Source organism: Pan troglodytes, chromosome 9, assembly GCF_028858775.2.
Source record: "Pan troglodytes isolate AG18354 chromosome 9, NHGRI_mPanTro3-v2.0_pri, whole genome shotgun sequence".
In the NCBI taxonomy this organism is placed as follows: Eukaryota; Metazoa; Chordata; class Mammalia; order Primates; family Hominidae; genus Pan; species Pan troglodytes.
This window is the reverse complement of record NC_072407.2, coordinates 24,990,622-25,015,532: the sequence shown is the minus strand read 5'-3', so window position 1 is coordinate 25,015,532 and position 24,911 is coordinate 24,990,622. Positions and strand designations below refer to the sequence as shown.

The 24,911-nt window shown below is 38.5% G+C and overlaps 1 protein-coding gene across 2 annotated transcripts in view; it reads right to left on the bottom strand.

Annotated features, from left to right (window-relative positions):
• The window catches only part of NELL1 (neural EGFL like 1), a 910,206-nt gene that overhangs the window by 602,304 nt on the left and 282,991 nt on the right, over positions 1 to 24,911 (bottom strand). For both annotated transcript variants that reach the window (XM_016920567.4, XM_016920568.4), the window contains exon 12: positions 17,601 to 17,729. In XM_016920567.4, coding sequence (XP_016776056.3) covers positions 17,601 to 17,729 — 129 coding nt within the window. The remainder of the gene's footprint in view (positions 1 to 17,600; positions 17,730 to 24,911) is intronic.

Below are 24,911 nucleotides of genomic sequence, written 5' to 3'. Positions count from 1 at the left end.
TTAGACTCTGATATTTGGTCTTCGTTGTGTGTGTGTGCTTTTTTTTTCATGAAGACAAATATAATATTGGATTAGGATTGAAGGCATGTCATTTATTTATTAACAGCATAAACTTGGGTAAATCGTTAATTCTCTTCGATCTTTGGTTTTATGGGGATCATAGTAATACCTAGCTTCGCAGTGACTATCATAGAGTACATGCTGAGGAAATATTGGCTGTCAACAACAGCAGCAACATTGTCATCTTTTGTCAACCACGACTGAATCAGAACAAGAGAAATGAGATGGTTTGTTACAGAAACAACTGGATTCAGTAAAAAAAGATACAAGTTTAAGTACGTGTGAGCCTCAATTCCCTCTTACAAAGATGAGAACTAGGATTGTAGAATCAAAGCTCTAACTCCACTACTTAACTTCCTAGGTAAGCTTAGGGTGAGTCTCAATTCTCTCTTACAAAGATGAGAAATAGTATTGCAGAATCAGAGCTCTAACTCCACTACTTAACTAGCTAGATGACCTCAGGCAAGTCTCTCAACTTTTCTTAGTCTCAGTTTCCTCACATGTACAATGAGAATAACAATATTTTACTGGAGTATAATAGGAAAAACCATGTAAGGTACTTAGAATATAAACATAGAAGATGTACTGATAAATATTAGCAGCAACAACAACTAGGATTTATTTATTTACTTAGGCACTCAACAATTATTTACCAAGTAGCTGCTATGTGCCAGGCAAGGCTGGTTATTAGAGAGTCAACAGTGAATGAAGCAGACAAAAATCTCTGACATCTTGGAGCCTGCTCTCCATGCTAATAAGAGTGTCTTACGCACTTAAGTATTTATGTAATAAGTTGAGTATGTTTTAAGAGAGGACAGCATGAAAAAAGTCCTAATCTGGACTAAGATTTAATTTGCCAGCCGGGCACAGTGGCTCATGCCTGTAATCCCAGCATTTTGGGAGGCCCAGGAGAGTGGATCATGAGGTCAGGAGATCCAGACCAACCTGGCTAACACGGTGAAACCCTGTCTCTAGTAAAATACAAAAAAAATTAGCAGGGCGTGGTGGCAGATGCCTGTAGTCCCAGCTACTTGGGAGGCTGAGGCAGGAGAATGGCGTGAACCCGAGAGGCGGAGCTTGCACTGAGGCGAGATGGCACCACTGCACTCCAGCCTGGGTGACAGAGCGAGACTCTGTCTCAAAAAAAAAAAAAAAAAATAGATTTAATTTGCCTGAATCTTGGACATGTCACTTTACCTCTCTGGGCCATAGTTTCCTCAACTATAAAATACCCTAAGGAAAAAAAATCCCTAAATTATGAGAGTTTATAGGATACTAAGGAAACAATATATATTAAAGCACTTCATAAATTAAAATGCCTTATACAAATATTTGTTATTGTCATATTTATTCTAGCTATACACGGGCTTAATGGCCACATACTCAGAAACATCATACCCAAACTTTACCCAAAGAGGAAAGCAAAATGACGAACCATTCTCTTCTTAATTATGATTCAAAAAAAAAATAAATTTGCACACAGGTTCAGTAAATTATGGAAGAGAAACAACAGGTTTTGTAGGAGTTTGCGTTAAAGAAAACAAACTTTTGTAACTCACTACAGTTACCATAAAAAAAAATCCTGCCACTTATAATATAAATATACAGAGATTTTTAGGAATTCCCAGATTTGTAAATATTACTAAAGCTTATAATTATGTAGTAAAAGCCATTAAGGAGCATTTTTGAAAATATGAGCCACAGAATTCTGGTTTTATGGAATGATATTAAGTTTCATGTGTGAATTACAATAATTCCATGTACAAGTAAGTTAAACAGATGCTATGTTAAACACAGTTTGCAGTGAGCTTTTCAAAGCCATTATATGCAAATTTGATATCTGGTATGTAAAATGTTCTAAACATGTTAGAACAAGGAAACATTTTCCCTCTCTTCTTAGGAAAAATGGAATAAACTTTAAGAAATGTAAGTAAACGCAGCTGAAACATTTAAGTTACCCCTTTGAATTTTCAACAAGAGGCATTCAATACTCAGTGACAGTGGAGAACCACAAAGCCCAAAGTTGAGTTGGGATCTAGATATCAAATGGTCTGCTTGTCACTCAGTAGCCAGTTACATTCTGATTGTGTTTTGGCCAATTACTACACGTCATGGGCATTCATTGTCTATACTGAAATTTATTACAAATTATGTTCAAAAGTCAAAGTAAAAAATCAACCTGAACATTACATGTATATATATACACACACATCTGTACAGATATATGTATATATCTGTACATATATGTATATATCTGTACATATATATACAGATATGTGTGTATATACATACACATGTGTGTACATGTGTATATATAATACATATATGTACAGATATGTGTATATACACATGTAACGTATATAATACATATATGTATACATATGTGTATATATACATGTAATGTATATATAATACATATATACAGATACAATGTATAGATAATACACATATATGTACAGATATAATATATATAATGTATATATAATACACATATATGTACATATGTGCATATATAATACATTATATCTGTACATATATGTATATATAATACATAATAAATAATATATTGAATATATAGAATATATATATTCAATAATATGTAATATATTGAATATATAGCTATATCCATGAAGAATAAGAAATATCTGTTTTGAAGCTATACCAGAACTAATCATACAATAAACAGTGGATTTCAATGGCCTTCTCAGTGAGGGGCAAGCTGTTACCACTGGACTGGAGAAGAATGGATGATATACATTTAGATGTGTTCAAGAATACAAAAAGGAAGCCCCAGCCGGGCGCGTTGGTTCATGCCTGCAATCCCAGCACTTTGGGAGACCGAGGAGGGTGGATCACGTGAGGTCAGGAGTTCGAGACCAGCCTGACCAACATGGTGAAACCCCATCTCTACTAAAAAAAAAAAAAAAAAAAAATTAGCCAGGCATGGTGGCGGGCACCTATAGTCCCAGCTACTTCGGAAGCTGAGGCAGGAGAATCGCTTGAACCTGGGAGGTGGAGTTTGCAGTGAGCTGAGAGCATGCACTGCACTCCAGCATGAGTGACAGAGCAAGACTCCATCTGAAAAGAGAAGAAAAAAGGCCCTGATTTTTATCATCTGTGGAAATAATGTTAATGAATAACAGTGAATAACCTTTCACTAAAAATGAGTTGCAATTTGTCAAAGTTGATTTAGGAAAAAAACCCACTTTCTGGAAGTAGATTGAGGCATCAGGTTGTAGAAAGTATTAAAACCATTTATCTTTTTTAAATTTAAGCATTTCCAACTTTACATTAAGCAGATTCCTTTTGACTATCTATACCCCAGACCAATAGAGATACTGAAGCCTTCAGTGTAAGAGAAATCACCCAGTCTGCTACAGATTCCCAGAAGAGCAGCCCAGAAGGGAGAGCTAACTAAAGATTTTTGACAATCCTGAGAAATGCTATTCATCATAGCTTATCAGAAATTGTGAAAGGATGCTCTGTTTACCCTCCGCACCAAAAAATGCTGAATTGGTGTATCAGAAAAACAAATTCAGAGAAAATATTATTTCTGTGAAAGAAATCTGCAAAAGTCTAGAACTGGAGAAAATGGACAACTAACCAAATGTATCCTGGGGAAAAAAAAAGGATAACAGGAATCATTTGGAGTTATTTTTCCTCTGGATCATTCTATAGGGCCATGAATTATTTCTGATGTCAGACGGGTCTGAGATTAAATCCTGACTCTGTCATATACTGTGTGACAAGCCTTGGTTTATTTATTGACCAATTACAGACAGGACTGAGCAAGATGACAGGTATTAAGAACTGATTAGCACAATGCCTGACACAAATGTTAGTTTTCCTTTTTTAGCGAGGAAAACTTACCAAACACCTCGGAGTGTCCCACCTCATACCACCAGCTGTTCATTTATTCAACGAATACTTACTGAGCACCCACTCTGTTCCAGGAACTGTCCGAGGTGCTAGGGAAAAAACAATCTGCAAAACAGGCAACAATCCCAGTCTTCATAAGGCTTACATTCTGGCACTTGTAAAGAGAATGCTCATTTCCATTCCTTCCTCCCGAGCCTAAACAAGTAAACTTATTCCTTTTTCAGTCAAATGCAACACATGACTTCACACAATGCTAGAAGCATCAACACGTGAACTATAATCTATCTGACAAACCAAGTTTCTTTAGCTGGGCTCAGAAAGTTCCCATTAGAGTTTTGAGGAGCCAGGTGTCAGCATCAAAAGACAAAATTCAGCATTCGGCAGTAGCAGGAAAAGTGATAAAGATCCAGAAATGAATGGGAAAAAGTCCCTGAATCTCTATAGCAGCTGCTTAGAAACTGTTAGCTAGCACTGGGCTTTCTGTAAATCCTTTCAATCCTAAAAGGAGGACACGAGGTTTCTTATAAAGACGTGCAAGCTGTAACTGGAACACATTTCAAGGTGGCTTTTTCCAACTTAAAATTGGAAAGAAATTAACAAGATCTATCTATGAGATGCCAAATGTCAGTGGGAAGAATCCATAGAGCACTAAAGTTTATCCATGGAATCACATTCTTCTACCTTCATTTATTCATCAGTTCATTCAGAAAGTAACTAGTATATTACAGGTGCTAGGCTGCAGATATAAAGATGAATCAGAAACAGCTCTGGCCTTTGAATAGCTCTTAACCTAAAAAATATGTTAAGAAAAAGTAACGAAGAGGCTGGGCGCGGTGGCTCATGCCTGTAATCCCAACACTTTGGGAGGCCAAGGCAGGTGGATCACCTGAGGTCAGGAGTTTGAGACCAGCCTGGCCAACATGGAGAAACCCCATCTCTCCTAAAAATACAAAATTAGCCAGGGGTGCTGGTGCGTGCCTATAATCCCAGCTACTCAGGAGGCTGAGGCCGGAGAATCATTTGAACCCAGCAGGCGGAGGTTGCAGTGAGCCGAGATCGTGCCATTGCACTCCAGCCTGGGCAACAAGAGCAAAACTCTGTCTCAAAAAAAAAAAAAAAAAAAAAGTAATGAAGATCCTGTTTGATAGGCACTCTAATAAGGTTTGACAAAGTGCTACTAGAACCCAGAGGAGGAAGCCTCAAAGTCAGCCATTAGAGTTTGATTTGATAAAGATGAAATAGCCAGTGATTCTAAATTCACTTTTCATACAATATCCAATCTACTCCTCACACCCAATCAATGGATCCTATGGGTTTCACCTCCTGCCCACATTTTCCATGTCCACCATTGCATCTTGTCCGGACTGCAGCAGCAGACTAACAACTGATGTCCCTGATTTGCTGCTACCTTCTGTCCCCCACCGAAGCCAGAAAGATTTTTCAGAAATACAAACTGGATCTTATCACCTCTTTTAAAATCTCATCAACATTTCATTTCCTACTGAATCCAAATTTCACAAGGCCTACAATGCCTCCCAATTCTTTTTCTCTCTGCGCTCAACACTCTCAATCTCCCACACTGAGCTCCAAACACACTAAATGCTCTTTTGCTTTTTGGTAACTCCAGGTTTTCAGTCACACTGCTCCAAACTCGTACATCAACCTCCTCTCTTCTCAGCCTCCCTCTAGTTTCTAATTCTATCTTATGCTACGGTCTCAGTGTGAATTTCCTATACCACCCCACACTTCTCCATCAGACATCCAGCATTCATCATAGTCACTGTAGTCCTGATCTTTCAACCCACCCCCTCTTGACTGGTATCTTTCCTACTAACTCCAAGAATTAGCCCTCCCCTTCCTAACTACTCATTGACACACACCCTGAACAAGATGTTTTAGGACTTACTTATATCTTATTGAACTTTATTATATTCAAATTTAACTAACACCTATTGTGTGCTGGATTCTGCCTTAAATCTTTTCATTCCCCTTAGTTCTTACAGCAATTTATTTTTATTTTAATTTTTTATTTTACTTTAAGTTCTGGGATATATGTACAGGTCGTGCAGGTTGGTTACATAGGTATACATATGCCATGGTGGTTTGCTGCATTTATCAACCCATCATCTAGGTTTTAAGCCCTGCATGCATTAGGTATTTGTCCTAATGGTCTCCCTCCCCTTGCCCCACCCCACTCCCCAACAGGCCCCAGTGTCTGTTGTTCCCCTCCCTGTGCTCATGTGTTCTCATTGTTCAACTCCCACTTATGAGTGAGAACATGTGGTGTTTGGTTTTCTGTTCCTGTGTTAGTTTGTTGAGGATGATGGCTTCCAGCTTCATCCATGTCCCTGCAAAGGACATGCTCTCATTCTTTTATATGGCTGCATAGTATTCCATGGGGTATATGTGCTACATTTTCTTTATAGCAATTCTTTAAAAAGACTACTTAGATAAGTATTAGCACACTAATTTTACAAAGGGAAAATGATGAGAGATGAAGTTCCCTGCTTAAGTTCACAAAACAATGATAAAGCCAGGATTTCTAAGCCAGGTAGCCCAAATCTAAATCTAAACTTTCCACTAAACCTGTGTTATTCTTCTCTAATTGTTTACCCAGGCAAGCTTCGCCAGGAAGCTGAGTCACAGCTGGCAGTAACATACCAGCTGCAATAACAAGAGTACAATAAAAACTGAGTGAGTTCAATTCTCATTTCTGTCTGGATATTAGGTTACTTGGAGATAGTTGAAAGGTATTATTTTTAAATAACCAAAAAAGTTTAAAGCGACTACATTTCTATTTCTGTTTAAAGCTCTAAAACTTGGACTTGTCCCTGAAAAGCAGGGACATTTTTCCCTTCTGTTTTTTTCTTCTTCTCTTCCTTCTTTTTGCTACATAAAAATGCTAAATACTATAAATAACATAATTTATGCATAATGTCTTTCAAGGAGATATGCTAAAGTCCTAAAATATTATTAAGTGAGCCAAAAAAATGTCTCAGCATGATTTCTTAAGGTGAAGGTACATCACTAAAAAATAATGTAAGGCCATACACATAGGCTTGGCTTCTGGGCACCATCCAGCCACAAGCAGAGCAAGATAGATTCACCTGGAAAAATGCCAGGTATCTGAGTTATCAGAGGGAAGTCATGATCAAGAATCAGATGCAGCCTGACTGTGAGAGTTTGGGGACAGACACAAAGCAAGGCCATGCGAGTTCATTCTTATGACCTCAACGATGCTTTATCTCCTTCTTACCCATCATAGCCATGTTTGAAAATTAATCGAGACAACAACTATTTCATTGAGGGTGAGATGAAAATTAGCATAAATAAAAGTTCTAATTTTTTTTTCCATAACCCAATGGATCCAGTTTTGCACCCACTGTGATACCAGCATCCTATATGTGTATATACTGGCCTACAAAAAAAAATTTAAACTTCTTAGCATATTCACAATGCTTTTCTCCATCCAACTATCAACCATATCTTTACTCTCATCTCCTACCAAAATCCTTTGGTCCAGCCATGTCAAACTTCTCACTTTGAGCTTTTGTGTCTGCTGATCCCCCTACTGAGAATGGCCTTCCTGCATACCTCTTCTTGCAGAACATCTTATTCTTAAGAACTCCATTCAAATGTCACTTCCTCTGGGCAGCCTGTGCTGACTCCCATTGGCAGAATGTATTGCTCTCACCATTGTATTCCTACAACACTATTTAAATCCTAGGATAGAACAAATCCTATTGTAATTTTCTTATCTGATACAAGGCTCTTTTCCCCCTTTTAAACTGTTAAGCTCCTTGAGGATATGATCTATGGCTTAATCATCTTTGGACTCCTGGAAGCCAACACAAGACCCAGCCACAATAGATGGTCAATTAATTTTCACTTAAAGAATGAGACAAGACTCTGGGCCTGACCCTTTCCTTTATGCCTTTGGTAGGGCTGCATTGTACAACCTTGCAGACTTTATACTGCATAATTCCAGCAGCTGCCACTCACCTAGACAACTACATAAATGATGCCCCATGGAGTTGTACAACACAGAAGCCCCACTTTTATAAAGCCCACAATGGCTCTACACAAACTATGGCTCAATATACATGTTGGTAGATATATCTCTATGTTCAGAGTACGGATGGATAGATGGATGGATGGATGGATGGATGGATGGATGGATGGATGGATGGATAGACAGAGAGATAGATTAGATATTTATATATGCCATGAAGATCTAAAGACCTGTGTTCTAGTGTTCTAGAACAAATACCGCCAATGATTAAAATAATATTGTTGGTATAATAATGCATGATAATATAATTATAAATAATGTTACAGTACATAGCTATGCTGCTTTAGCCTTTGCAAAATGCTTTCACATTCAATATCTTATTTAGCTTCCACAACCAATTGGTAAAGTAAGGCCTTTATTTTGGCCTTGTTGAAAAGTCCTGTTTAGATCATGAAAGAAACCAAAACACACAAGAATTGGGTGACTCTCCAATGTTACCCGGTTGCTAAATGATAGAGTCAGGATCCATCAAAATCTTCTTGTCCCTATTTCAATGTTTTTTGCTTTGTTTTTTACTACATCACTCCCCTGGGAGTTGTCAGGGGAAAAAAATGGAGGGAAGAAAAATGTTAGAAAACAGAAATATTTGAGGATAGCTGACCACCAAGACAAACTCCCAGGCAGAGACAATCTGCTTAGTCCTCTAAGCAGTTCTATCTTCCATGTTCACATTACTTTAATTTTTACTTTCTTTTGCTATGTTGCTTGGAATTTAATGGTTTGAAGACTCTCTTAATTAAAAAGCATCCTCTTTAAAGAATACATTTACCTCTGGTAGTGTTAGCTGGATATCAATCATTTACAAATGTGTGTAAGCTTGTTCCAGGAATTGCTTTCTTTCTAGCATAAAACTCAGAACTGCAGCACAGGGGAAACTGTGAATTTTGCTTGGAGAGAAAGGAGATGGGTCACCTTGAGACATAAGGAATACTGAGGATAGAATAAATCCAAATGAGGTGATACAGTGGGGGCCACAGGGAAGCCTGGAGATGATACAACAGGAAAGTGAAAAGGGCATGGTTAAGTAGTCAAATCCTATCTGGTCTCCAAGTGAGCAAGCTTCAGCACAATCAACTGAAGCTAGAACTCATTTATGGGAAAAAGGAAATAAATAAAAAGTAAAAAGCTTATAATTAATGAGGAGATTTTTTTCATTAAATAACTGGAAAAGCTGGCAAGATCAAAAAGCCACTCATCAAAACAGATTTTTCTTTCCTCCTGGGAACACAGCTAGACGAAATTTACCAACCTCTCTTGCAGTTAGATAGAGCCACCATCTGAGTTCTGGCCAGTGAAATGTGAACAGCCCTGGCCCATAAAAACCTCCCACTGGTAACCTTCCATTCTTTTCCCCTTCCCTGGTGACCTTGAGAGGCACATACTGCCCATGCTAGGACCACAAGAGGAAAGGAGCCAGGGTCCCTGAATCATGGTTTTGAGGGGAGCCACGTGTTAAGCTGGAACATCCATTTGAAAATCTATAGAAAACCAATTTTCTATAAACAGCTGATAAAATGATTTTTTGAAAAACCATTATCTTTTTATCAAAATGAAGGGACAGCTACCCTCTTGTCATGTAGTGAAGGAAAGGCATTCCGTAGCAAATAAAGGCAGTGACGTTCATATGGAATAAAGTTAACACACAGCGTTTCACCATTACATGAACTGAGTATTAGCAAAAGTGAGCAGAAGCAGCCCCTGACCTACAGACTCTGCACTTTAAAAAGCAGCCCTTGAGCAATGCTAGTAAAATGAACTTGACATAAGAAAACAGTGTCAGATACAGAAAAGCACTTTCTTCCTTCCTTCCTTCCTTCTTTTCTTTCTTTAAGCAAATGTTTGTGTGTCTATAATGTACCATGCACTATTTTAGGTGCTAGAGATAGTGAATAAAATAAAATTGCTGCCCTCATGCAGTTTATATTCCAAAGGGTCAGATAATAAACCTTTAAACAGAAAAACACAAATAAGAAAACAACACAATTTCAAAGAATAAGTGCTACAAAGAAAATACATTAAATCAAATTCAAATGGTATAGGGAGTAACTGATGATAGCAGCAGAGCTAATTTAGCCAGCGTGGTTAGGAGAGATCTTTCTAAAGAAGTGACATTTGAACTACATATTGAACAAGGCCTGGAAAGCAGATTTGGAAAGATCTGAGTGAAGGGCCTCCCAGATTGAGGAAAGAACTACTGCACAGGCCTATTGGAGGGATGCAAAGAATTCCAGTGTGGTGGGAAAAGAGTGAACACTGGAGAGAGTGAAACAAGATGAATTTGGAGAAGTAGGCAGGTTCCAGTTCACATAGGGCCTGACACAGGACCAAATTTGGGTATTATTCTAAGAGGCATGGGAGCTATGAGACAAATTTCAACAGGAGAGTAGCATAATCTGCTTACACTTAAAAAGCTCACTTTAAATATGTTTGAAGATGGACTATGGTGGGCAAGAGTGGATGCTACCGGGATCACTAGCCAAAAGATAAAGGAAGCTTGGTCTAGGGTGGTAGTGGTGAAGACAGCAAGACATGAGTGAATTTGTGATTAATTTTGGAGGTAAAGCTAACAGGACTTTCTGATGTAGCAGATGTTGGGGATAAAGAAAAGAGTGGAATCAAGGACGATGTCTATGTCTTATGACCTGAGCAACTAAGTGGATGTACCCTTACCCGAAATTGGGAGAAAAGCACCTGATTCTCTGTTTTCAACACCCTGGAACTCAGGATATCTTTGTAGTACAATACTTCAGCTACATGAAGATCGTGGTGCTACATAGATCATGATGTTCACACATTTTATAAAATGCAAAATATTCAAATGTAAAAAATGTAAAAAAAAAAAAAAGTTACCTAAGTATTGGATAATTAGAAGCATAATTAAGCAAACTAGCCCATTTCCCCTATATAATCTCTTAACTAAGAATTTGCAGGGTCTTGTTTCCACAGAAGTTCATTCACACGAGTCTCTTGTGTCTAGTAAATACCTACGCCCTGGGCTTCTATGAACTGGCCTGAAAACCTAATCAATGCCTACACCACTTCTGTCACAAAGAAATAACTAAAATTTCTGCACATATCTTGCAAATAAATTTTTGAAGCATGAAGCATGGTAAAAAATAAATAAAATAAAACAAAACAAAAACAGAACAGTGCTATTTGAACTTCCATCCTGACCACTGCCCCGGTTGGTTTGACTGGGGTTCATTCCTAAGGGGAGAGCTCAGGAATTTACCCCTTCTTTTAACCTAGGTGGAATAACCAGGATTTCAATTTGAACTTTATTTTTCTTTGTGTTATACTTTCAAGAAGAAAATTGTGTGTGTGTTGGGGCAGGGGGCGGCAGGGGGTGGGGAGGTGATGGTTAAGAAGATTTCAAGTGGGTGGGAGAGCAAGAATAGATGTACTTTGGCTAAGTAGCCTAGGAAATAATAGGCAGAGGCAGAGAAAAGCCAGGCCCAGGAACAAGGCTCAGCTGCATCTCCTGCTGGGAGGAAGGTGACATGTTAGTTATCCAGAACAAAGCAAAGGCTAGGAATCTCTGTGCCTTGGAAAGGGGAGGTGGGGATTGACAGATACCTGGGTACTGGAAGATCTCTCCTTCAGTGAGGCAGGCTAATGAGAAAACAGAAAAAAAAGATACCCCAAGGTATTCTTATCTCAAGCATTCTGAATACCTGGAAATAAATGGGAGCAGGAGCTAAGAATTAAGGTTTTGCTGATAATGACCAATCAGAAGAGGCTTTTGATCTCTACTATGGTTTGAATGTTTGTCCCCTCCAAAATTCATGTTGAAATTTAGTCACCATTGTAACAATATTAAGAAGCGGAACTTTTAAGAGGTGATTAGGACATGATGGCTCTGCCCTCATATAAAAAGGCCAGTTCTGCTCCCTCTTGCCCACTTCTTGCTCTTCTGCCTTCCACCTGTGATGATGAATCAAAAGGGCCCTCACCAGATGCTGGCACCTTCATTTTGGACTTCTTAGCCTCCAGCACCATGAGAAAATAAATGTCCATTCTTTGTAAATTACCCAGCCTCAGGTGTTCTGTTACAGCCGCACGAACGAACTAAAGCAATGCTTTGCTGTCTAAAGTAGAGCTTTAGGAGACTGAAGCCCACACTTGAGAAGAAACTGGGCTATGTAGATCATGATGTTCACACATTTTATAAAATGCAAAATATTTAAATGTAAAAGAAGTTACCTAAATATTGGATAATTAGAAGTATAATTAAGTAAACTAGCCCATTTCCCCTACACAATCTCTTAATTAAGAACTTGCAGCATCTTGTTTCTATAGAAGTGCATTTACATTAGTCTCCGTGTCTAGTAAATATCTACCCACTTAGGTATTCTGTGGGCTGCGTTCTGTTTGAACTCTGATCTGTCTACCATTTTCCCAGCCTCTTACCATTCTAACGGTCAGACCCTTCACCACCACCTCTAGTCATATGAAAGAAGTTATAAATCACCTTGCTAATCAGCTGCTCTGTTTCAGACATGTCAGTTTTGTTACATGAAATTACTGAATTCATACCAATTCAGGTCAGTTTTTTCCAAAGTATTTCCTTGAATACAATTCCACTTGTGTTTTTCCAAGGAAGGAATGAGTTCACCTATACATTATTACGCTTAGTGCCCTACTGCTAACAATATGCACCTGGAAGAATTGATGAACCCTAGTCCTTCCATCTAAATGTATTCTCCCCTGCTACCTGCCAATTTGGTCTCTTTCTCTTTCTCAAAGTATTGGTCTCAATGAGCACACACTCCTGCAAATTCCAAGAAAGATCCTCATAAACATTAATGATTTAAGTAAATAATAATGGTAATAATAACTGTGATCTATTCAATATTTAGTGAATACCAGACAATTTGCTAAATTTCTGACATGCACTGTTTCATTATCATCTTAATTGGGAAATCCATTTACCATGTTGAATTTGGCATGACAAAACACTGCTTTATAACTTGTGGTCTGTAAAAAATCTGTTGCTTGGCAGCAGTGCCAGAGCAAACTCCTGATGATTCAACAATTTGTACCTTGGTAACTCTCAATGCTTGCTCTATTAAAAACTGCTTTCAGTTGTTAGCTCTGAATTTTGGTATCCTTCTGAACCCACAAGAGTTGGATCCATTAATTCAGGGAGACATATCAGTAGGCTTATGCTATTACACACAAGGTAGTGTAACTCCCCACCCCCAAATCCTACAAATGTCAGTGGCATACAAGATTATTTCTCACTCATGCCACATACCCATCACCTGTCAGCTGTCACACGGTTCCATGTCATCTTCATTCTGGGATGTCAGCTAAAGGAGAAGCCCTGACCTGGAACACTGCCAGTTTTTGTTTCAGAGAGAAAACAGAACGATGTGGAATTCTGCAAAAGCTCCTTGAGGTTCTACTCTGAAACTACATGTCACGTCTACTCACATTTCATTAGCCAAAACTGATGTCGGCAAAATCGGGAGGGCAACCAACATTTTGAACACTAGCACAGTATTGGAACAGTGTGGGTAGTGGAAGAAGAGGGAGCATTTAAGTCAGGCAGAAAGCTCTAGAGTAGAAATGAGTTGAGGATCATCTTTTTACTTCATTTCTCTGAATTCTCTTGTCTGTACTCATAAAATGGAGTTAATGTGGCCAATGCTGCAACTTTCTCAAAGATTCATTGTAACGTTCAAAAAGTGTAACATATATAAAAGGAGTTTGAAAAATTTAAAACACTCTGCAAGTAAAAGGTATTATCATTTAATGTTAATTGTAGTGCTTTCCACCCCTGACAGATGGCATGATGTGTATGATATTACATTGTTCTTTATGCTTCTAAGTAACTTTTTATTACAGAAAGAAAAAGTTTATGAGACTCTATCTAGGTAGACTCCAAATTCAAGAATTAAGGTCATGAGTAGGGCCCCTATTGCTATACTTTCCTCAGACACTACTCCTAATGCATCAGAAACTACTTAAGACCAACCTGTTGAAAATGTCATTAAAAAAGGAAAAAGCCTCAGCCGACAAGATTCCTAAAACATTAAAATCCAACTAGAGCAGTTTTCAAAATGAAGAATGCTCCTCCTGGAGTCAGAAACGGCAAAATGAAACAGCCTCCTGTGAATTGTATCATAGCTGACAAAAGGTCTTATTATCTTCTATTGATTGGCCAGGAGTTCAGCTATCTTCTCTACGGCAGTTTCTACGACAATCTCTACAGAGCAGGAGCCAATACGCCACCTCTCTGCTTCTACCTTAGGAAGTTAAGAAAATTGAAAGCCTTTGGTGCTTCCTTTTCCACTGAGAGCCTGAATAGGCTTTTCAAGATGGCCTGGACAATGTGTGTAATATTTTGTTTTAATTTGCAAGCCAGTCTTGTTCACTGTGGTTTTTATCGTATGAGTCATTTTCATCCCATTTACTCAGAGTAAAAATAACTTGCTTCAAGCAGCTCATAAGTATTTACTTCTTTCTAGGCTGTGGAGAGACAATGAATGCAGCCTCAGAGAGTCTCTGTTCCTAGGAGGGCACTTGGCCACCTGTAAGCTTGTCTACCCGATCACTTCAAAGGGCAATTCTTAGGAGAGAGCTGGGGAAATGGCCTCCATGACCATTTATCTCATTTAATTCATCTAAATGTAATCATAAAAGAATGGTTGCTAAAACCTTATTTTGTTGTAACCAGCAAAGCTCTTTTGGTTTCAGGAAGACAAACCTCTCCTCCAGCTCCAGGGAATAAACACAATTAGCCCAAAGCAGTGAGGGCCATCTCATTCTCCTTTCCCAAACATTGGTCTAGAAGTGTGTGTGTGGTGAGGATAGAAGTGGTGTAACCTGGGTCTGAAAAATAACACAGGGGAAGTCTTCTGCATGTGGTTATGGTGGTAATAGGGGTAGAGTGGGGGAATGACTTTCTACGAAGGACTTTCTTTGAGCATAAAATGACAGAACTTCACACAGACAAGGTTTTTAAGCCCTGCCCCTTCCTCTCTTCCTTGCTTAGGATGCTGCTGTGAGGGTACCATGCTTAGAGCTATGGAAGTCATCATGCAATCACGGAAACATAGGCCCAAAGATCAAAGTTCAAATGCTGAAGATGGCAGAAGGAATGCGAGAAAGGCATCTGCTCTAAATGTTGGCATTCACTCTACTGGGTTCTCTGTGCCTCCCAGCCGGATGCCCAGTATTTGACCCCTGCTTTAACCCATGAGCTATGTTCCTACATGCAAGGAGGGGTCCAATGTTTAGCCATTTCTCCTTAGGTGCTATCCTTCTCTCCAAGAACACACCCCCTGGAGCTTATGGAAAGTCTCCATACAACAAGGAAATGACTGAAGCCCAGTCACATTGCCATTACCCAACAGCAATAGCACCACAATGCATACTGGCCTAAGGCCAGGCTCATACACTGAGCTAAACAGGATCATGCCCAAGAAAACAGTGATTCAGACCTAAAATCCACTCAACATTATAAAATAAGGCCTCATAGAGAAAGATCAGGTTGATACTGCAGATGGCTCCTCATGGAGCCAGTCTTTTGTAATAAAAAATGACATCAATGAGAAATGAATCAAAGAATCCCAAACAGCATTAGCACCAGCAGTTTTGTCTCATATTCTGCCAGGTCTCAATGGAGAAGTGGGGCCAGGAATGGTGGCTATGCTGATTTCAACGAACAACTAAAAGGTCTGCCAGTGGCGTAATCAGGATTCACATTGTTTTTGAGGTTTCTTCTATCATTTTTATAATTGTTCGAAGTCTATCCCTGCATATAGGAAACGGTAAGAAGGTAAATATTTTAGACCATTATGTGGCTTACAGGATTTTTCCATGGTAAATAGTGGGAATACTCACATTTTTAATTTTTAAAATTACTTAAATTTTCTGATAGAAAATAGCATAAGGGAAGATCTAAACATAAATATTAATATGAAGTATTGAAATTGATACTCCCATCACCCCAAATTAACAAATAACTAAGATGTATTAAAGAGCAGATGAAAAGGTTCATAAGCAAAGGGACAGTTTCATTCTCCCAAGTGGCATGTCTCCTTAAAACTTCAAATCCATAAAACAAGCCAAAAAAACAGTGAAAAATAAGACAAAATTATTATATATTATTAGAATATATTGTTAATAAAAATTATGGTAGTAACAAAGAAAGTCTTCCAGAAGAAATGAAAAAAACAAACGGTTCCTACAAGGTACTGGTCTCTAGTAGTAATAAGATATATCCTCTTGACAACTAGAGGTCTTTAGTCAAAGCCAAAAAGTTAAGCAGGGATTAACAATATATAGTCATTCCTGGGTATATGCAGGGAATTGGTTCTAGGCCCCTGTGTATACCCAAATCTACACACACTCAAATCCCAAAGTAGGCTCTGCAGAATCCACTCTATAGGAAAAGATGGCTCTCCCATATAGGCAGGTTTTGCATCCCATGAATTCTGTATTTTTGACTTGTGTCTGGTTGAAAAAAAATCCATGTATAAGTCAGCACGCAAAGTTTAAACAGGTGTTGTTCGAGGGTCAACTATGAGACAGAGAATAGAAAGAATTTACCATTACTATCATCAGTTAATACTGTCTTTACCTTTAGAATACCTGACCTATTTGAGAGCCAGACCACTTAGAGGAAAGTGACCAGGAATTTGCAGCATTCATTGAAGACAACTACCCAAATCATCATGGTGCAAGGTATTATTAATGAAGACAGCAGGAATAATTGGAATCAGAACAAACAGAAAAATAGCCCAGCCATCACTTTGCTTATTAAAGCTTTTGCAAACTGATGGAAGGGAGCCATGAGCACGTTGGAAATGGATGGGCTCAGATATTATGGTACTATACAAACAGACCAGGTCGAACTAACTCCCACTCCTCTGGCATGTTAAGGTAATAGAGATGTGCAATGCTCACCACTAGCAGGTTGCAGTACTAAGCCTGAAAAAATGGTGCTCTCTTAAGACAGAGGAGTTGTTTTCTCTAGAGCAGAAATGTGGGTCATTGATGCTTGAGGCCACCATCCCACTGTAATGGCATCAGCCCATGTGCCAAAGTTATGAGTCCCTCCATTACTGTGACTTTTAGTAGAGATTGGGAATTGGCAATGCATGAACCGGTCACGAAGAAACCCACTAAAAAGAATAAAAACCTGATCTTGTCAGGTCAAGGAGACAGCAGCCTAGTATGAGTTAATGTCAAAGTATCATTTGAAAACAGAAACCACCCTGTACATTTAATTAAATATGAAGATGGCAATCTCATCAAATAAGAAAACAGAATATGATGTGTCTATGGTTGATCTAGTGATTGTTATGTGCACAGCAGCAGAACATGGGATTTGATATGTCCCTGTTGCCTTTGTTTCTTTGCCGTGCTTCATAACGACCTTCAGTGGTCTTGCTTTCTCATGCTACTGAGCAGCATGGATAAACCAGGAGAACGGAGAACCCTCAGCAATTGTTATCATTTCTTATAGGATTGCATAGGACCACAGCCAAGTGATAGTTTTCACTCTTTAACCACATCTACCAGGCATACACTTCTCAGTCAACCTCTCACAGGTGACTTCATTAAATAGCTTACTTACCTTCACAGTAGGCAGAGTCTCCCTGGACAGAGATGTAACCACTCTTGCACTCACAAGTAGCTTTTGTATTCCAGTTTTTGCACTCTGAGTTTTCACCACATTTAGGTCCTTCTGCACAGAAGTTATGACCTAGAAAAAACAAATAAAAACGTACATCAGAAAAGGAGGAAATAAAGTAACTCCCCAAAATAAAGTATGTAACATTTTTTATTATATGTCACTATGCAGGAAAATACACTTTGGCAGTATGCAAGGATAAACTGGATAGGAAAGTGGCAGAATAGATATAGGAAACTTTGGGCTGTCCAAAGCGTAAGAGGCTTTCCCCCACCCATACTCAAATTTGCTGAGGCTCTTCCTACCTGAATGCTTTTATCTGTGCTGATCCTGCAGCCTCTTCTCACTACATTCTTACATGACTACTCTTTTTATAAGTGTTTTCTTGTAAAATTTATAATACAAAGAGTAATAAAATTAATATATATGAATATATAAAATAAAATGAATACAACCGGATTATCAAAACTCCTTAATTGTACCTCCCCAATGAATCTCCCTCCCAGCCACTAGAGATAACTATCCTCAATTTTGAGCTAATCACTCCCTTGCAGCTTTTTATAGCTTTACTACATATTTGTGTTTATGCCTAAACAACATACCATTTAGCTTTGCCCATTTTAAACTCCATATGAGGGAAATCTTACTGTACATATCTTCTATGGTATGCTTTTTTAAAAAATATTTCATATCCATAGGTTTTGGGGAACAGGTGGTGTCTTGTTACATAAGTTCTTTAGTGGTGATTTGTGAGATTTTGGTGCACACATCACCCAAGTAGTATAATCTGCATCCAATTTGTAGTCTTTTATCTCTCAACCCCAGGCACCTTTCCTCCTAAATTCCTAAAGTCTATGATGTCATTCTTATGCCTTTGCATCCTCATAGCCTAACTCCCACTTATGAATGTGAACATATGAGGGTTGGTTTTCTATTCCTGGGTTACTTCACTGAGAATAATAGTCTCCAATCTCATCCAGGTTGCTGCGAATGCCACTAATTCATTCCTTTTTATTGCTGAGTAGTATTCCATCATCTATATCACAGTTTCTTTATCCACTCTGATTGATGAGCATTTGGGTTGGTTCCACATTTTTGCAATTGTGAATTGTGCTGCTATCAACATGCATGTGCAAGTGTCTTTTTTGTATAATGAGTTCTTTTCCTCTAGGTAGATACCCAGTAGTGGGAATGCTGGATCAAATTCTACTTTTAGTTCTCCTTTTAGTTATTTCAGGAATCTCCACACTGTTTTCCATGGTGGTCGTGCTAGTTTACATTCCCACCAGCAGTGTAGAAGTGCTCGCTGTTCACCACATCCACGCCAACATCCATTTTATTTTTAGTATACTATGGTGTGCTTTTCTCTATTCATCCATGTGAATGCCTTTAGCTATGGGTTCATTCATTCAACAAAGGATTTAGAATATTATATAAACTTAGCTGACAAAGCAGGAGGATCAGCACCAATTTTGAAAGACATTCCAGTGAGTAAAATGCCATCGGACTGTACTTTTAAACACATTGGGAAACAAAAATAATTTGTGTGACTCATTTATTGCAATATTCACTTAATGGCCATAGTCTGGAACCGAACCCACAATATCTCCAGGGTATGCCTATACTATGGATGGACATTTGAGCTATTTGCGGGTTTTCACTGAGAAACAAAGCTGCTAAAAAACCTTCTTAAACATGCTTCCTGGGGCATATTCTCTAGCCACATGTTCAACATTTTCTTTGCTTAACAGTCTTTCTTGTTCCCTGCTACTTCTTCCAAGAAATTTTTCTTCCTAATATAGCCTTTAGAAGTTCCTTCAGTATCTTTTGATAGTGACTGTGCTCAATTTCAATTTGTCTAAATGTGTCTTTAGACTATCTTCATACTTAAAAAATAGTTTTACTGGGTATACGGTTATTTTATCTCAACATTTTAAAAATGTCATTCCATGTTTTCTGGCTTCTATTATTGCTGCTGAGTCACTTATTAACCTAATAGTCATTCCTTTATATGTGGCAACCCCTTTCTCTGTGGATGCTTTTAAGATCTTTTTTATTTGTGTGTTAGGTTGGGTTTTGTTGTTATTTTGAGACAGAGTCTCACTCTGTTGCCCAGGCTGGAGTGCGGTGGCACAATCGTTGCTCTTTGCAGCCTCGGCCTCATGGGCTAAAGTGATCCTCCCACCTCGGCAACTGAGTAGCTGGGACTAGAGGTGCGTGCCACCAGGCCCAGCTAATTTTTTTTTTTGGAGAGATGAAGTCTCACTATGTTGCCCAGGCTTGTCTCAAACTCCTAGGCTCAAGCGATTTCCCCACCTCGGCCTCCCAAAGTCCTGAGATTACAGGCATGAGCCACCACACCCAGCCTTGTTGGGGTTTGTTTGTTTTGTATTTTTCAGTTTTAATCTAAGATATGTAGGTATAAATGTATTTTTATTTAGGATTTGGGGAGATTCTTGAATCTGAAAGATGATGAAATCTTTCATCATTTTGGAAAATTCTTAGATATTCTCTCTTCAAACATTTCCTTTCCACATTTTTCTCTATTTTGTCTTTGTCGAATTCCAATTAGATAAATGTTCTTTCTTCTCAAGCTCTCATCTGTGTTATTTAGACTTGCTTTCATATCTTCTGTTTCTTTTCCTTTATGGTGAATTCTGCATCATTTTGAGATGTATCTTTCAGTTTATTAATTCTGTCTTGAGGTGTGTTATATTCTCTTTCAGTCACCTACATCATTTTTAATTTCACTTACTGTATTTTTATTTTTAGAATCCTATTTGATTCTTTTTCAGTCTGCTTAGTCAAATTTGATAGTCTCTTATTCTTTCATTTTTTAAAATTTCCTTTTTAAAAAATTTCTTTAAACATGTTACATATAAATATTTTATATTGATAATTCTAATATCTTCAGGCTTTGCACATCTAATTTTGCCATTTGTTGTTTATGCTGAGTAGCATGCATGATAGCTTATTCTCTTGTGTTTTGAGTTATTCTTTTATCTGTAAGCTCATTTTTTTGGAATTTAATGTGTGAGATTTGAGGTTTTGGTTTTTAAACTGCATTTCTTCAGAGAGGATTTGTGTTTCCTTCTGTCAGGGGTCTGAGGGAACTATCAACCCAAGATGACTTTCAACTACATTTTTGTCTTAGTGCTTGAAGGTTGAGCCACACAGGTGGAATAAAGTCTAGCCCTAAGCTTTTAGGAATGCAAGATTTTCTCCTCTAGACCTCCATCTAGAGTCAAGACTGACAGGCAAGTCTCCTTGGGCAGAGTGGACTTTTCCTAGTTCACCCATGGAGGGATTCACCCTTTAAGGTTCTTGATTTATGTTTCTCATACTAGCCCCAGGCTGTCTCCTGTCTGCTTACACAGTGTCCACTAGAAGCCATATTTTAAACCACCAGAGACTCGAAATTGCACTCAGGGCAAATGTCAACTCCACTGTACTTGCTTATTTCAATGGAATCACCCTCTTTCTATATTCTGGTCTCCAGTTGTTTTTTTTCTCCCCCTTACTGCCATCTCCACCAAATGTTCCAGAAAGTTGTTTCTATATTATGCAGCATTTTAGATGAACTACAAGGAATAGGTAACATCTACCATAAAATTTGAGAAGTTCAAATATGATAAAGTATATAAAGATGCTTTATCATCTTTAAATCAGTACTTTTAGTAAACAATAATTATGCTATATCACATACTGTGTTCTCACAGAAAACAATGGATCTAGAAGTCAGGAGATCTAATTTATAATTTAGGGTCTGCAGCTAACAAACAGTATAAATCACTTTGCTTTTCTAGGTATGTATATGGCGAACGGATGAAATCAGTAATTTTTTTTTTTTTTTTTTGAGATGGAGTCTCGGTCTGTTGCCCAGGCTGGAGTGCAGTGGCGTGATCTCAGCTCACTGCAAGCTCTGCCTGCCGGGTTCATGCCATTCTCCTGCCTCAGCCTCCCAAGTAGCCGGGACTACGGGCGCCCACCATGATGCCTGGCTAATTTTTTGTATTTTTAGTAGAGACGGGGTTTCACCGTGATAGCCAGGATGGTCTCAATCCCCTGACCTCGTGATCTACCCGCCTCGGCCTCCCAAAGTGCTGGGATTACAGGTGTGAGCCACCGCACCCAGCCTGAAATTAGTAATTTTTAAGCTGTGTTCCTCAGGGCCCTAGGCACAGACGAGTTGTTACACAGGGTTCAAGTCCTCTGCCTCTGATTCAAATAGAATAGTTAAGCTTTTATATTTTTGACATATTGATCATGGTTGTTTTGTTTTGTTTTGAGACGAAGTCTCACTCTGTCACCCAAGCTGGAGTGTAGTGGCGTGATCTCAGCTCACTGCAAACCCCACCTCCCGGGTTCAAGCGATTCTCCTGCCTCAGCCTCCAGAGTAGCTGGGACTACAGGCGTGTACCACCATGCCGGGCTAATTTTTGTATTTTTAGTAGAGATGGGGTTTCACTATGTTGGCCAGGCTGGTCTCTAACTCCTGACCTCATGATCCACCTGCCTCAGCCTCCCAAAGTGCTGGGATTATAAGCATGAGCCACCGTGCCTGGCCCATATTGATGATGTTAATTACAGTTTCTGGCTTAAAAATACGGAAATCACTCCACTAGATAAAGTCAAGTTAATTCCTTTCAGTGATAACATTCTAGAACTATTTTTGAAATAAAATTTTAAACCAACAATATTTGGAGAATTTATTCTGAAAGATAATAATATTGTTATTAAATAATAATGATAAATTTCATGCACCTATAATACGCCTGGCATGCTAGATGTTTTAAATGGGAATAATAATATATACCTTTTAATATGTTGTTGAGAAACTTAAATGGGCTAATCCATGTAAGGCACTTGAAACAGTTCCTTATACCTGTTAAAGAGGTCAATCAATGGTTGCCACTAATAATGATGATGATATTTTCAACAATCATGACTAAAGTTCAAAATAACTTAATGCTGTTATCCTCAACTTCAAGATAAAAAGTACAAATTCACAAATCTCTAGGTAGTTAGTGGAAATGCCAGGCTTCTAAATAAGGTCTGGCTAACTCCAAAGCCCATGTGCTTCTCACTATGTCATATATCCTCTCAGATAGCAAAACCTGGTGATGAAAAGTGAAAGAGGTAACCACTCCTTGGGACATTAGAGCGTAGATGCATAGGCCTAGATGAGTTACATCCAGCCTCACTACTTATGACCTGTTAACTGGTGATTGCCTCAGTCAAAAATCAGAGCAAGAGTCTAACTGGCTGGAAATCTGAAACCTCTGACAGTTGACAACACTTCTATAAGGGCTTGAGAGGCTTATAATAATCATTAAAACTAGCAGTGCTTGAAGTTTTTTCCTACCAAATGGGTACTTTTAGGCATCACGTGTCTCTCTTCCAAAGGAGGAGCCTGGACTTCACTTCCCATGTCTGAATTGATCAATAATTAGATTAAATGGTCACATTCTCCTTCATTAGGAAGCTTGACTCAATGGCACATGTGCATCCTTTATCACACGTATTCCTTGTCTGTGTTTCTTTTCTCTTTCTTTCCAGGAGACTTTAACTGTCCTTTTCTTTCCACATGCATCTGACAGCCTGGAACAAAGCCCTTCAAACAGTGTTGATTTTCCAATGCATATGTTTCCATTATGCATGTACCATGTCAAATCATGATGCCAGGAGTTGAGTAAATTGTATTTCAAGGACAGTGAAGGGCCGGTGAGACAAACTGACCTTCAGGTCAAATCCACTTTGATTATGCCTAACCATTCTTCTCAAAAATGTGTTTTTTAAATTAATGGAGGCCTTTATTCAAGCAATATTCATTCTATGCCCACTTACCTTTCTGCACAAGTGAGTGAATAGTCATTCACTCGATATTTATGGGACCTCTACTCTGCGGGCTGCAGCGCCACATAATTATCTGGAGACACTTCAAAAATGTTTAAGATATTCTCTGCCCGCAGGGAAATTATAATCCCTAAGGGGCAATAAACCACCTATGGCCTCAATCAAGGCAATCTTTGTTAAGTCAGATGTGAGCAGGAAAAAATGTCATAGTGTTTCAGAGAAGGATAAATCATTTCAAGATAACAAAAAACTGTAATAGGTAGAAACTTGATAGGAGCAGGACACAGATCCTAGTGGGAGAAATGGAATGACAACCAAAGAGGAAGAAGAAAGAATAAGGAGTAAGTTTGGAGAACCCCAAATAATCTGCTACAGATGTAATAACAGCAATACGTAACATTTATTGAACACATACTATGTGCTAGGCACTTGGATAAGTGTTTTACATACATTATCCCATAAAATCCCATAAAATTACATACATTATCCCATAAAATTGTTATCAGATTTTATAACAATTATATGAAGCTGAATTATTATCCCCATTTTACAGATGTGGCAACTGAAGTTAGAGGAAGGCAGTGAACTTGTGGAAGGTACACAGAGCCATAGTCAGACTGAGGCTGGAATTCTTAATCACTGTCCTCTTCCACTGTCCTCCTAAGAACAACAAATTTTAAGCACCTAGCACATGTGCAGGCATTATCCCAGACAATAGGAATATAGCAAAAAATACCATAAACATGTCCTCATTCATGCTACATTCTAGCAGGGGTGACTGTCTTTGAGCATTGGGTTACAAGGGGATATCATGATGGAGAGGGGCAAGGTGCTCTAGGAATGTATGCAGAGAAGAAACCTAACACAATGTTTTAAAGAAGAGATTTGAAGGATGAATGAGGTTGGCTGGACAAAGAGTAAGAGTTCCAAATGCTTAGAGCAGCATGGGCCTGTGATATGTACAAAGAAATTAATGAAAGAAAATGTAAATGTTGGGGTCACACTTTCTCCTCTGGTTGGAAGCAGCCTAAAATTTGGATGCAGTGGTGGTCCTGTATCGAGTTCTGTTGCTATGAATGACCAGTAACACTAGTAAAATGATTTACTTTCATTAAATTCATTAGCCTAATCTGCATATAATAAGCTCTGCCTATTACACTGAGGCCCCCCACAATGCCACTCTCCAAATCCCACTGTATGTTGTTTATAATTATCAAGGAATCATCACTGATTCTGCTTAATCTCTTGGTTTTGCAGCCAATGATAGACATACATCGTTATGATTCACTCCTGTAACTTCTTCCACAGCAAGGAATACATGGGTCACTAATAGTTCCTCAATCTCCTGCCCCTAAAGTATACCCCAGCAGGTCAGACAGGTTACCTTTGAAATTATAT